General features: G+C 57.4%; 1 protein-coding gene across 2 annotated transcripts in view; it reads right to left on the bottom strand.

The window, feature by feature from the left end:
* LOC139229147 (isocitrate dehydrogenase [NAD] subunit beta, mitochondrial-like) overlaps positions 1–13,324 on the bottom strand; it is a 146,339-nt gene extending 133,015 nt beyond the window's left edge. For both annotated transcript variants that reach the window (XM_070860812.1, XM_070860818.1), the window contains exons 1-3: positions 13,181–13,324; positions 11,101–11,203; positions 10,855–11,001 (exon numbers count right to left, since the gene is read on the bottom strand). In XM_070860812.1, coding sequence (XP_070716913.1) covers positions 10,855–11,001; positions 11,101–11,203; positions 13,181–13,182 — 252 coding nt within the window. In that variant the 5' untranslated portion in view covers positions 13,183–13,324. The remainder of the gene's footprint in view (positions 1–10,854; positions 11,002–11,100; positions 11,204–13,180) is intronic.

Here is a 13,324-nt window from a genome sequence, read left to right as displayed (position 1 = left end):
CAGAGTGTGAAAGGTCACTGTGTGACCCAGTATCCCAGTGTGAAAGGTCACTGTGTGACCCACTGTCCCAGAGTGTGAAAGGTCAGTGTGTGTCCCAGAGTATGAAAGATCAGTATGTGACCCCGTGTCCCAGAGTGTGAAAGGTCAGTGTGTGACCCCGTGTCCCAGAGTGTGAAAGGTCAGTGTGTGACACACTGACCCAGTGTGAAAGGTCAGTATGTGACCCCGTGTCCCAGAGTGTGAAAGGTCAGTGTGTGACCCCTTGTCCCAGAGTGTGCAAAGGCAGTGTGTGACCCCCTGTCCCACAGTGTGAAAGGTCAGTGTGTGACCCAGTGTGTGAAAGGTCAGTGTGTGTCCCCGAGTGTGAAAGGTCAGTATGTGACCCCGTGTCCCAGAGTGTGAAAGGTCAGTGTGTGACCCAGTGTCCCAGAGTGTGAAAGGTCAGTGTGTGACCCACTGTCCCAGAGTGTGAAAGGTCAGTATGTGACCCCGTGTCCCAGAGTGTGAAAGGTCAGTGTGTGACCCCGTGTCCCAGAGTGTGAAAGGTCAGTGTGTGACCCACTGTCCCAGAGTGTGAAAGGTCAGTGTGTGACCCACTGTCCCAGAGTGTGAAAGGTCAGTGTGTGACCCACTGTCCCAGAGTGTGAAAGGTCAGTGTGTGACCCACTGTCCCAGAGTGTGAAAGGTCAGTGTGTGACCCTGTGTCCCAGAGTGTGAAAGGTGAGTGTGTGACACCATGTCCCAGAGTGTGAAAGGTCAGTGAGTGATCCCGTGTCCCAGACTGTGAAAGGTCAGTGTGTGACCCAGTGTCCCAGAGTGTGAAAAGTCAGTGTGTGACCCACTGTCCCAGAGTGTGAAAGGTCAGTGTGTGACCCTGTGTCCCAGAGTGTGAAAGGTGAGTGTGTGACACCATGTCCCAGAGTGTGAAAGGTCAGTGAGTGATCCCGTGTCCCAGAGTGTGAAAAGTCAGTGTGTGACCCACTGTCCCAGAGTGTGAAAGGTCAGTGTGTGTCCCAGAGTATGAAAGGTCAGTATGTGACCCCGTGTCCCGGAGTGTGAAAGGTCAGTGTGTGACCGCATGTCCCAGAGTGTGAAAGGTCAGTGTGTGACCCACTGTCCCAGAGTGTGAAAGGTCAGTGTGTGTCCCCGTGTCCCAGAGTGTGAAAGGTCAGTGTGTGACACACTGTCCCAGTGTGAAAGGTCAGTATGTGACCCCGTGTCCCAGAGTGTGAAAGGTCAGTGTGTGACCCCGTGTCCCAGAGTGTGAAAAGGCAGTGTGTGACCCCCTGTCCCACAGTGTGAAAGGTCAGTGTGTGACCCAGTGTGTGAAAGGTCAGTGTGTGACACCGTGTCCCAGAGTGTGAAAACGCAGTGTGTGACCCACTGTCCCACAGTGTGAAAGGTCAGTGTGTGACCCAGTGTGTGAAAGGTCAGTGTGTGTCCCCGAGTGTGAAAGGTCAGTATGTGACCCAGTGTCCCAGAGTGTGAAAGGTCAGTGTGTGACCCACTGTCCCAGAGTGTGAAAGGTCAGTGTGTGACCCCGTGTCCCAGAGTGTGAAAGGTCAGTGTGTGACCCCGTGTCCCAGAGTGTGAAAGGTCAGTGTGTGACCAACTGTCCCACAGTGTGAAAGGTCATTGTGTGACCCATTGACCCAGAGTGTGAAAGGTCAGTGTGTGACCCAGTGTCCCAGAGTGTGAAAGGTCAGTGTGTGACCCAGTGTCCCAGAGTGTGAAAGGTCAGTATGTGACCCCATGTCCCAGAGTGTGAAAGGTCAGTGTGTGTCCCCGTGTCCCAGAGTGTGAAAGGTCAGTGTGTGACCCACTGTCCCAGAGTGTGAAAGGTCATTGTGTGACCCACTGCCCCAGAGTGTGAAAGGACAGTGTGTGACCCACTGTCCCAGAGTGTGAAAGGTCAGTGTGTGACCCCTTGTCCCAGAGTGTGAAAGGTCAGTGTGTGACCCAGTGTCCCAGAGTGTGAAAAGTCAGTGTGTGACCCACTGTCCGAGAGTGTGAAAGGTCAGTGTGTGACCCACTGTCCCACAGTGTGAAAGGTCATTGTGTGACCCATTGTCTCAGAGTGTGAAAGGTCAGTGTGACCCAGTGTCCCAGAGTGTGAAAGGTCAGTGTGTGACCCAGTGTGTGAAAGGTCAGTGTGTGTCCCAGAGTATGAAAGGTCAGTATGTGACCCCGTGTCCCAGAGTGTGAAAGGTCAGTGTGTGACCCCATGTGCCAGAGTGTGAAAGGTCAGTGTGTGACCCACTGTCCCAGAGTGTGAAAGGTCAGTGTGTGACCCAGTGTCCCAGAGAGTGAAAGGTCAGTGTGTGACCCACTGTCCCAGAGTGTGAAAGGTCAGTATGTGACCCCGTATCCCAGAGTGTGAAAGGTCAGTGTGTGACCCAGTGTCCCAGAGTGTGAAAGGTCAGTGTGTGACTCACTGTCCCAGAGTGTGAAAGGTCAGTATGTGACACCGTGTCCCAGAGTGTGAAAGGTCAGTGTGTGACCCCGTGTCCCAGAGTGTGAAAGGTCAGTGTGTGATCCACTGTCCCACAGTGTGAAAGGTCAGTGTGTGATCCACTGTCCCAGAGTGTGAAAGGTCAGTGTGTGTCCCCGAGTGTGAAAGGTCAGTATGTGACCCCGTGTCCCAGAGTGTGAAAGGTCAGTGTGTGACCCACTGTCCCAGAGTGTGAAAGGTCAGTGTGTGACCCACTGTCCCACAGTGTGAAAGGTCATTGTGTGACCCATAGTCCCAGAGTGTGAAAGGTCAGTGTGTGACCCAGTGTCCCAGAGTGTGAAAGGTCAGTGTGTGACCCAGTGTCCCAGAGTGTGAAAGGTCAGTATGTGACCCCGTGTCCCAGAGTGTGAAAGGTCAGTGTGTGACCCAGTGTCCCAGAATGTGAAAGGTCAGTGTGTGACCCACTGTCCCAGAGTGTGAAAGATCAGTGTGTGTCCCCGTGTCCCAGAGTGTGAAAGGTCAGTGTGTGACCCACTGTCCCAGAGTGTGAAAGGTCAGTGTGTGACCCACTGCCCCAGAGTGTGAAAGGTCAGTGTGTGACCCACTGTCCCAGAGTGTGAAAGGTCAGTGTGTGTCCCCGTGTCCCAGAGTGTGAAAGGTCAGTGTGTGACCCCTTGTCCCAGAGTGTGAAAGGTCAGTGTGTGACCCAGTGTCCCAGAGGGTGAAAGGTCAGTGTGTGACCCCGTGTCCCAGAGTGTGAAAGGTCAGTGTGTGACCCCTTGTCCCAGAGTGTGAAAGGTCAGTGTGTGACCCAGTGTCCCAGAGGGTGAAAGGTCAGTGTGTGACCCACTGTCCCACAGTGTGAAAGGTCATTGTGTGACCCATTGTCCCAGAGTGTGAAAGGTCAGTGTGTGACCCAGTGTCCCAGAGTGTGAAAGGTCAGTGTGTGACCCAGTGTGTGAAAGGTCAGTGTGTGTCCCAGAGTATGAAAGGTCAGTATGTGACCCCGTGTCCCAGAGTGTGAAAGGTCAGTGTGTGACCCCATGTCCCAGAGTGTGAAAGGTCAGTATGTGACCCCGTGTCCCAGAGTGTGAAAGGTCAGTGTGTGACCCCGTGTCCCAGAGTGTGAAAGGTCAGTGTGTGACCCACTGTCCCACAGTGTGAAAGGTCATTGTGTGACCCATTGTCCCAGAGTGTGAAAGGTCAGTGTGTGACCCAGTGTCCCAGAGTGTGAAAGGTCAGTGTGTGACCCAGTGTGTGAAAGGTCAGTGTGTGTCCCCGAGTGTGAAATGTCAGTATGTGACCCCGTGTCCCAGAGTGTGAAAGGTCAGTGTGTGACCCAGTGTCCCAGAGTGTGAAAGGTCAGTGTGTGACCCACTGTCCCAGAGTGTGAAAGGTCAGTATGTGACCCCGTGTCCCAGAGTGTGAAAGGTCAGTGTGTGACCCCGTGTCCCAGAGTGTGAAAGGTCAGTGTGTGACCCACTGTCCCACAGTGTGAAAGGTCATTGTGTGACCCATTGTCCCAGAGTGTGAAAGGTCAGTGTGTGACCCAGAGTCCCAGAGTGTGAAAGGTCAGTGTGTGACCCAGTGTCCCATAGTGTGAAAGGTCAGTATGTGACCCCATGTCCCAGAGTGTGAAAGGTCAGTGTGTGACCCAGTGTCCCAGAGTGTGAAAGGTCAGTGTGTGACCCAGTGTCATAGAGTGTGAAAGGTCAGTGTGACCCCGTGTCCCAGAGTGTGAAAGGTCAGTGTGTGACCCACTGTCCCAGAGATTGGAGGGTCAGTATGTGACCCCGTGTCCCAGAGTGTGAAAGGTCAGTGTGTGACCCCGTGTCCCAGAGTGTGAAAGGTCAGTGTGTGTGTCCGTGTCCCAGAGTGTGAAAGGTCAGTGTGTGTCCCCGTGTCCCAGAGTGTGAAAGGTCAGTGTGTGACCCACTGTCCCAGAGTGTGAAAGGTCATTGTGTGACCCATTGTCCCAGTGTGTGAAAGGTCAGTGTGTGTCCCCGTGTCCCAGAGTGTGAAAGGTCAGTGTGTGACCCCGTGTCCCAGATTGTGAAAGGTCAGTGTGTGACCCACTGTCCCAGAGTGTGAAAGGTCAGTATGTGACCCCGTGTCCCAGAGTGTGAAAGGTCAGTATGTGACCCCATGTCCCAGAGTGTGAAAGGTCAGTGTGTGACCCAGTGTCCCAGAGTGTGAAAGGTCAGTGTGTGACCCAGTGTCCCAGAGTGTGAAAGGTCAGTGTGTGACCCCGTGTCCCAGAGTGTGAAAGGTCAGTGTGTGACCCCGTGTCCCAGAGTGTGAAAGGTCATTGTGTGACCCATTGTCCCAGTGTGTGAAAGGTCAGTGTGTGTCCCCGTGTCCCAGAGTGTGAAAGGTCAGTGTGTGACCCCGTGTCCCAGAGTGTGAAAGGTCAGTGTGTGACCCACTGTCCCAGAGTGTGTAAGGTCAGTGTGTGACCCACTGTCCCAGAGTGTGAAAGGTCAGTGTGTGTCCCCGTGTCCCAGAGTGTGAAAGGTCAGTGTGTGACCCCGTGTCCCAGAGTGTGAAAGGTCAGTGTGTGACCCCGTGTCCCAGAGTGTGAAAGGTCAGTGTGTGTGTCCGTGTCCCAGAGTGTGAAAGGTCAGTGTGTGTCCCCGTGTCCCAGAGTGTGAAAGGTCAGTGTGTGACCCACTGTCCCAGAGTGTGAAAGGTCATTATGTGACCCATTGTCCCAGTGTGTGAAAGGTCAGTGTGTGTCCCCGTGTCCCAGAGTGTGAAAGGTCAGTGTGTGACCCCGTGCCCCAGATTGTGAAAGGTCAGTGTGTGACCCACTGTCCCAGTGTGAAAGGTCAGTGTGTGACCCCTTGTCCCAGAGTGTGAAAGGTCAGTATGTGACCCCGTGTCCCAGAGTGTGAAAGGTCAGTATGTGACCCCATGTCCCAGAGTGTGAAAGGTCAGTATGTGACCCCGTGTCCCAGAGTGTGAAAGGTCAGTATGTGACCCCATGTCCCAGAGTGTGAAAGGTCAGTGTGTGACCCAGTGTCCCAGAGTGTGAAAGGTCAGTGTGTGACCCAGTGTCCCAGAGTGTGAAAGGTCAGTGTGTGACCCCGTGTCCCAGAGTGTGAAAGGTCAGTGTGTGACCCACTGTCCCAGAGTGTGAAAGGTCATTGTGTGACCCATTGTCCCAGTGTGTGAAAGGTCAGTGTGTGTCCCCGTGTTCCAGAGTGTGAAAGGTCAGTGTGTGACCCCGTGTCCCAGAGTGTGAAAGGTCAGTGTGTGACCCACTGTCCCAGAGTGTGTAAGGTCAGTGTGTGACCCACTGTCCCAGAGTGTGAAAGGTCAGTGTGTGTCCCCGTGTCCCAGAGTGTGAAAGGTCAGTGTGTGACCCCGTGTCCCAGAGTGTGAAAGGTCACTGTGTGACCCAGTATCCCAGTGTGAAAGGTCACTGTGTGATCCACTGTCCCAGAGTGTGAAAGGTCTGTGTGTGTCCCCGAGTGTGAAAGGTCAGTATGTGACCCCGTGTCCCAGAGTGTGAAAGGTCAGTGTGTGACCCAGTGTCCCAGAGTGTGAAAGGTCAGTGTGTGACCCACTGTCCCAGAGTGTGAAAGGTCAGTATGTGACCCCGTGTCCCAGAGTGTGAAAGGTCAGTGTGTGACCCCGTGTCCCAGAGAGTGAAAGGTCAGTGTGTGACCCACTGTCCCACAGTGTGAAAGGTCATTGGGTGACCCATTGTCCCAGAGTGTGAAAGGTCAGTGTGTGACCCAGTGTCCCAGAGTGTGAAAGGTCAGTATGTGACCCCATGTCCCAGAGTGTGAAAGGTCAGTGTGTGACCCAGTGTCCCAGAATGTGAAAGGTCAGTGTGTGACCCACTGTCCCAGAGTGTGAAAGATCAGTGTGTGTCCCCGTGTCCCAGAATGTGAAAGGTCAGTGTGTGACCCACTGTCCCAGAGTTTGAAAGGTCAGTGTGTGACCCCGTGTCCCAGAGTGTGAAAGGTCAGTGTGTGACCCCGTGTCCCAGACTGTGAAAGGTCAGTGTGTGACCCAGTGTCCCAGAGTGTGAAAAGTCAGTGTGTGACCCACTGTCCCAGAGTGTGAAAGGTCAGTGTGTGTCCCAGAGTATGAAAGGTCAGTATGTGACCCCGTGTCCCGGTGTGTGAAAGGTCAGTGTGTGACCGCATGTCCCAGAGTGTGAAAGGTCAGTGTGTGACCCACTGTCCCAGAGTGTGAAAGGTCAGTGTGTGTCCCCGTGACCCAGAGTGTGAAAGGTCAGTGTGTGTGACACACTGTCCCAGTGTGAAAGGTCAGTATGTGACCCCGTGTCCCAGAGTGTGAAAGGTCAGTGTGTGACCCCGTGTCCCAGAGTGTGAAAAGGCAGTGTGTGACCCCCTGTCCCACAGTGTGAAAGGTCAGTGTGTGTCCCCGAGTGTGAAAGGTCAGTATGTGACCCCGTGTCCCAGAGTGTGAAAGGTCAGTGTGTGACCCACTGTCCCAGAGTGTGAAAGGTCAGTGTGTGCCCCCGTGTCCCAGAGTGTGAAAGGTCAGTGTGTGACCCCGTGTCCCAGAGTGTGAAAGGTCAGTGTGTGACCCACTGTCCCACAGTGTGAAAGGTCAGTATGTGATCCACTGTCCCAGAGTGTGAAAGGTCAGTGTGTGACCCTGTGTCCCAGAGTGTGAAAGGTGTGTGTGACCCCGTGTCCCAGAGTGTGAAAGGTCAGTGAGTGACCCCGTGTCCCAGAGTGTGAAAGGTCAGTGTGTGAAAAGTCAGTGTGTGACCCACTGTCCCAGAGTGTGAAAGGTCAGTGTGTGTGCCAGAGTATGAAAGGTCAGTATGTGATCCCGTGTCCCGGAGTGTGAAAGGTCAGTGTGTGACCGCATGTCCCAGAGTGTGAAAGGTCAGTGTGTGACCCACTGTCCCAGAGTGTGAAAGGTCAGTGTGTGTCCCCGTGTCCCAGAGTGTGAAAGGTCAGTGTGTGACACACTGTCCCAGTGTGAAAGGTCAGTATGTGACCCCGTGTCCCAGAGTGTGAAAGGTCAGTGTGTGACCCCGTGTCCCAGAGTGTGAAAAGGCAGTGTGTGACCCCCTGTCCCACAGTGTGAAAGGTCAGTGTGTGACCCAGTGTGTGAAAGGTCAGTGTGTGTCCCCGAGTGTGAAAGGTCAGTATGTGACCCCGTGTCCCAGAGTGTGAAAGGTCAGTGTGTGACCCAGTGTCCCAGCGTGTGAAAGGTCAGTGTGTGACCCACTGTCCCAGAGTGTGAAAGGTCAGTATGTGACCCCGTGTCCCAGAGTGTGAAAGGTCAGTGTGTGACCCCGTGTCCCAGAGTGTGAAAGTTCAGTGTGTGACCCACTGTCCCACAGTGTGAAAGGTCATTGTGTGACCCATTGTCCCAGAGTGTGAAAGGTCAGTGTGTGACCCAGTGTCCCAGACTGTGAAAGGTCATTGTGTGACCCATTGTCCCAGAGTGTGAAAGGTCAGTGTGTGACCCCGTGTCCCAGAGTGTGAAAGGTCAGTGTGTGACCCACTGTCCCACAGTGTGAAAGGTCAGTGTGTGACCCTGTGTCCCAGAGTGTGAAAGGTGAGTGTGTGACACCGTGTCCCAGAGTGTGAAAGGTCAGTGAGTGACCCCGTGTCCCAGAGTGTGAAAGGTCAGTGTGTGACCCAGTGTCCCAGAGTGTGAAAAGTCAGTGTGTGACCCACTGTCCCAGAGTGTGAAAGGTCAGTGTGTGTCCCAGAGTATGAAAGGTCAGTATGTGACCCCGTGTCCCGGAGTGTGAAAGGTCAGTGTGTGACCGCATGTCCCAGAGTGTGAAAGGTCAGTGTGTGACCCACTGTCCCAGAGTGTGAAAGGTCATTGTGTGTCCCCGTGTCCCAGAGTGTGAAAGGTCAGTGTGTGACACACTGTCCCAGTGTGAAAGGTCAGTATGTGACCCCGTGTCCCAGAGGGTGAAAGGTCAGTGTGTGACCCCGTGTCCCAGAGTGTGAAAAGGCAGTGTGTGACCCCCTGTCCCACAGTGTGAAAGGTCAGTGTGTGACCCAGTGTGTGAAAGGTCAGTGTGTGTCCCCGAGTGTGAAAGGTCAGTATGTGACCCCGTGTCCCAGAGTGAAAGGTCAGTGTGTGACCCAGTGTCCCAGAGTGTGAAAGGTCAGTGTGTGACCCACTGTCCCAGAGTGTGAAAGGTCAGTATGTGACCCCGTGTCCCAGAGTGTGAAAGGTCAGTGTGTGACCCACTGTCCCACAGTGTGAAAGGTCAGTGTGTGACCCTGTGTCCCAGAGTGTGAAAGGTCAGTGTGTGACCCAGTGTCCCAGAGTGTGAAAGGTCAGTGTGTGACCCAGTGTCCCAGAGTGTGAAAGGTCATTGTGTGACCCATTGTCCCAGAGTGTGAAAGGTCAGTGTGTGACCCAGTGTCCCAGAGTGTGAAAGGTCAGTGTGTGACCCACTGTCCCACAGTGTGAAAGGTCAGTGTGTGACCCACTGTCCCAGAGTGTGAAAGGTCAGTGTGTGTCCCAGAGTGTGAAAGGTCAGTATGTGACCCCGTGTCCCAGAGTGTGAAAGGTCAGTGTGTGACCCCGTGTCCCAGAGTGTGAAAGGTCAGTGTGTGACCCACTGTCCCAGAGTGTGAAAGGTCAGTGTGTGTCCCAGAGTGTGAAAGGTCAGTGTGTGACCCCGTGTCCCAGAGTGTGAAAGGTCACTGTGTGACCCCGTGTCCAAGTGTGTTAAAGTTCAGTGTGTGACCCACTGTCCCAGAGTGTGAAAGGTCAGTGTGTGTGTCCGTGTCCCAGAGTGTGAAAGGTCAGTGTGTGTCCCCGTGTCCCAGAGTGTGAAAGGTCAGTGTGTGACCCACTGTCCCAGAGTGTGAAAGGTCATTGTGTGACCCATTGTCCCAGTGTGTGAAAGGTCAGTGTGTGTCCCCGTGTCCCAGAGTGTGAAAGGTCAGTGTGTGTCCCCGTGTCCCAGAGTGTGAAAGGTCAGTGTGTGCCCCACTGTCCCAGAGTGTGAAAGGTCAGTGTGTGACCCCGTGTCCCAGAGTGTGAAAGGTCAGTGTGTGACCCACTGTCCCAGAGTGTGAAAGGTCAGAGTGTGACCCAGTGTCCCAGAGTGTGAAAGGTCAGCGTGTGACCCCGTGTCCCAGAGTGTGAAAAGTCAGTGTGTGTCCCCGTGTCCCAGAGTGTGAAAGATCAGTGTGACCCAGTGTCCCAGAGTGTGAAAGGTCAGTGTGTGACCCAGTATCCCAGTGTGAAAGGTCACTGTGTGACCCAGTATCCCAGTGTGAAAGGTCACTGTGTGACCCAGTATCCCAGAGTGAAAGGTCACTGTGTGACCCAGTGTCCCAGTGTGAAAGTTCAGAGTGTGACCCAGTGTCCCAGAGTGTGAAAGGTCACGGTGTGACCCAGTATCCCAGTGTGAAAGGTCACGGTGTGACCCAGTATCCCAGTGTGAAAGGTCACTGTGTGACCCAGTATCCCAGTGTGAAAGGTCACTGTGTGACCCAGTATCCCAGTTTGAAAGGTCACTGCGTGACCCAGTGTACCAGTGTGAAAGGTCACTGTGTGACCCAGTATCCCAGTTTGAAAGGTCACTGTGTGACCCAGTATCCCAGTTTGAAAGGTCACTGTGTGACCCAGTATCCCAGTTTGAAAGGTCACTGTGTGACCCAGTATCCCAGTTTGAAAGGTCACTGTGTGACCCAGTATCCCAGTTTGAAAGGTCACTGTGTGACCCAGTATCCCAGTGTGAAAGGTCACTGTGTGACCCAGTATCCCAGTGTGAAAGGTCACTGTGTGACCCAGTATCCCAGAGTGAAAGGTCACTGTGTGACCCAGTGTCCCAGTGTGAAAGGTCAGAGTGTGACCCAGTGTCCCAGAGTGTGAAAGGTCACGGTGTGACCCAGTATCCCAGTGTGAAAGGTCACTGTGTGACCCAGTATCCCAGTGTGAAAGGTCACTGTGTGACCCAGTATCCCAGTGTGAAAGGTCACTGTGTGACCCAGTATCCCAGTGTGAAAGGTCACTGTGTGACCCAGTATCCCAGTGTGAAAGGTCACTGTGTGACCCAGTATCCCAGTTTGAAAGGTCACTGCGTGACCCAGTGTACCAGTGTGAAAGGTCACTGTGTGACCCAGTATCCCAGTTTGAAAGGTCACTGTGTGACCCAGTATCCCAGTTTGAAAGGTCACTGTGTGACCCAGTATCCCAGTTTGAAAGGTCACTGTGTGACCCAGTATCCCAGTTTGAAAGGTCACTGTGTGACCCAGTATCCCAGTTTGAAAGGTCACTGTGTGACCCAGTATCCCAGTGTGAAAGGTCACTGTGTGACCCAGTATCCCAGTGTGAAAGGTCAGTGTGTGACCCTCTCAGTTAGAAGCCCCCCTTTGCTTGTACCCTGTCTAAAGGTGACACACAATCACTGCCCTCTGTTCCTTTACCGTTTCGAAGACTGCGTATTCGGCACTGAAACTCTCTCCTGGGACCACCCCGGCTCCGCCCACCAGTCCGGCCGCGAGGTTGTCAATGATGTTTCCATAGAGATTGGGCATGACCAGCACATCGAACTGATGGGGATTGGACACGAGCTGTGGGTGAGGAGACAGACAGTCAGTGGTGATGGCCCAGGGAAGGGTACATATGGACAGGGCGCAGGGAGGCATTGATCCGCGGGGCACCGGATTTACCTGCATGCAGCAGTTGTCGATAATCACGGACTCGTACTTGATACTGGGGTAGAGTTCGGCCATCTCCTTACAGCACTGCAGGAACAGCCCATCCCCCAGCTTCCTGTCAGCGACAAGCAGACACACAGTCAGTGAAGGGCAACCGGGCAAGGCACCGAATACAGACAGCAGTGAGAGAGGGAGCGAGTGGGCCGGTCGGGGGAGGGGGGGGAGGGGAGAGGGAGGGAGCGGGCCGGTCGGGGGAGGGGGGAGGGGGGGGGAGAGGGAGGGAGCGGGCCGGACGGTGAGTCGGAGGGGGGTGGGGGAGGGGAGAGGGAGGGAGTGGGCCGGACGGTGAGTCGGAGGGGGGTGGGGGAGGGGAGAGGGAGGGAGTGGGCCGGTCGGGGGGGGGGGGAGAGGGAGGGAGTGGGCCGGTCGGGGGGGGTGGGGGAGGGGAGAGGGAGGGAGTGGGCCGGTCGGGGGGGGGGGAGAGGGAGGGAGTGGGCCGGTCGGGGGGGGGGGGGGGGAGGGGTGGGGAGAGGGAGGGAGCGGGCCGGACGGAGAGTCGGAGGGGGGTGCGGGAGGGGAGAGGGAGGGAGTGGGCCGGTCGGGGGGGGGGGGAGGGGTGGGGAGAGGGAGGGAGCGGGCCGGACGGTGAGTTGGAGGGGGGTGGGGGAGGGGAGAGGGAGGGAGTGGGCCGGACGGAGAGTTGGAGGGGGGTGGGGGAGGGGAGAGGGAGGGAGTGGGCCGGACGGAGAGTTGGAGGGGGGTGGGGGAGGGGAGAGGGAGGGAGTGGGCCGGACGGAGAGTTGGAGGGGGGTGGGGGAGGGGAGAGGGAGGGAGTGGGCCGGTCGGGGGGGGGGGGGGAGAGGGAGGGAGCGGGCCGGACGGAGAGTCGGAGGGGGGTGGGGGAGGGGAGAGGGAGGGAGTGGGCCGGTCGGGGGGGGGAGGGGGGAGAGGGAGGGAGTGGGCCGGTCGGGGGGGGGGGAGGGGGGGGGGGGGAGTGGGCCGGACGGAGAGTCGGAGGGGGGTGGGGGAGGGGAGAGGGAGGGAGCGGGCCGGACGGAGAGTCGGAGGGGGGTGGGGGAGGGGAGAGGGAGGGAGCGGGCCGGACGGAGAGTCGGAGGGGGTGGGGGGGGGGGGGAGAGGGAGGGAGTGGGCTGGTCGGGGGGGGGGGGGGGGAGAGAGGGAGGGAGTGGGCCGGTCGGGGGGGGGGGGGGGGGGGGAAGAGAGGGAGGGAGTGGGCCGGTCGGGGGGGGGGGGGGGGGGGGAGAGGGAGGGAGTGGGCCGGTCGGGGGGGGGGGGGGGGGGGGGGGAGAGGGAGGGAGTGGGCCGGTCGGGGGGGGGGGGGGGGGAGAGGGAGGGAGCGGGCCGGACGGAGAGTTGGAGGGGGGTGGGGGAGGTGAGAGGGAGGGAGTGGGCCGGTCGGGGAGGGGGAGAGGGAGGGAGTGGGCCGGTCGGGGGAGGGGGGGGAGGGGAGAGGGAGGGAGTGGGCCGGACGGAGAGTTGGAGGGGGGTGGGGGAGGGGAGAGGGAGGGAGTGGGCCGGTCGGGGGGGGGGGGGGGGAGGGGTGGGGAGAGGGAGGGAGCGGGCCGGACGGAGAGTCGGAGGGGGGTGGGGGAGGGGAGAGGGAGGGAGCGGGCCGGTCGGAGAGTTGGAGGGGCGTGGGGGAGGGGAGAGGGAGGGAGTGGGCCGGACGGAGAGTTGGAGGGGGGTGGGGGAGGGTGAGAGGGAGGGAGTGGGCCGGACGGAGAGTTGGAGGGGGGTGGGGGAGGGGAGAGGGAGGGAGCGGGCCGGTCGGGGGGGGGGGGGGGGAGGGGTGGGGAGAGGGAGGGAGCGGGCCGGACGGAGAGTCGGAGGGGGGTGGGGGAGGGGAGAGGGAGGGAGCGGGCCGGTCGGGGGGGGGGGGGGGGAGGGGTGGGGAGAGGGAGGGAGCGGGCCGGACGGAGAGTCGGAGGGGGGTGAGGAGAAGGGGGTTGAGGGGAACAGGTGTCAGGGTGTGGGGGTAATGGGAGAGAGGGAGGGGACAGGAGCACCTGGGGGTGGGGGGGAGCAGAGAGGGGGAGGGTCAGAGTGCCACATAGCCCCTCCACACACTCACATGATGTTGGCTTTGTGTACAGCCGTGACCTTCGAGCGACCTTTCTTCGTGGCGTAGTCGAAGGCGAACTTGGCGATCCGGCGGGATTTATCCCTGGTGATGATCTTCAGGCACTCGATGACCCCTCGAGCGCTCTAACCAAAG

This window comes from Pristiophorus japonicus, chromosome 2, assembly GCF_044704955.1.
Source record: "Pristiophorus japonicus isolate sPriJap1 chromosome 2, sPriJap1.hap1, whole genome shotgun sequence".
NCBI lineage: Eukaryota > Metazoa > Chordata > Chondrichthyes > Pristiophoridae > Pristiophorus > Pristiophorus japonicus.
The sequence above is the reverse complement of the archived record's forward strand: the minus strand, read 5'-3'. Positions and strand labels throughout refer to the sequence as shown.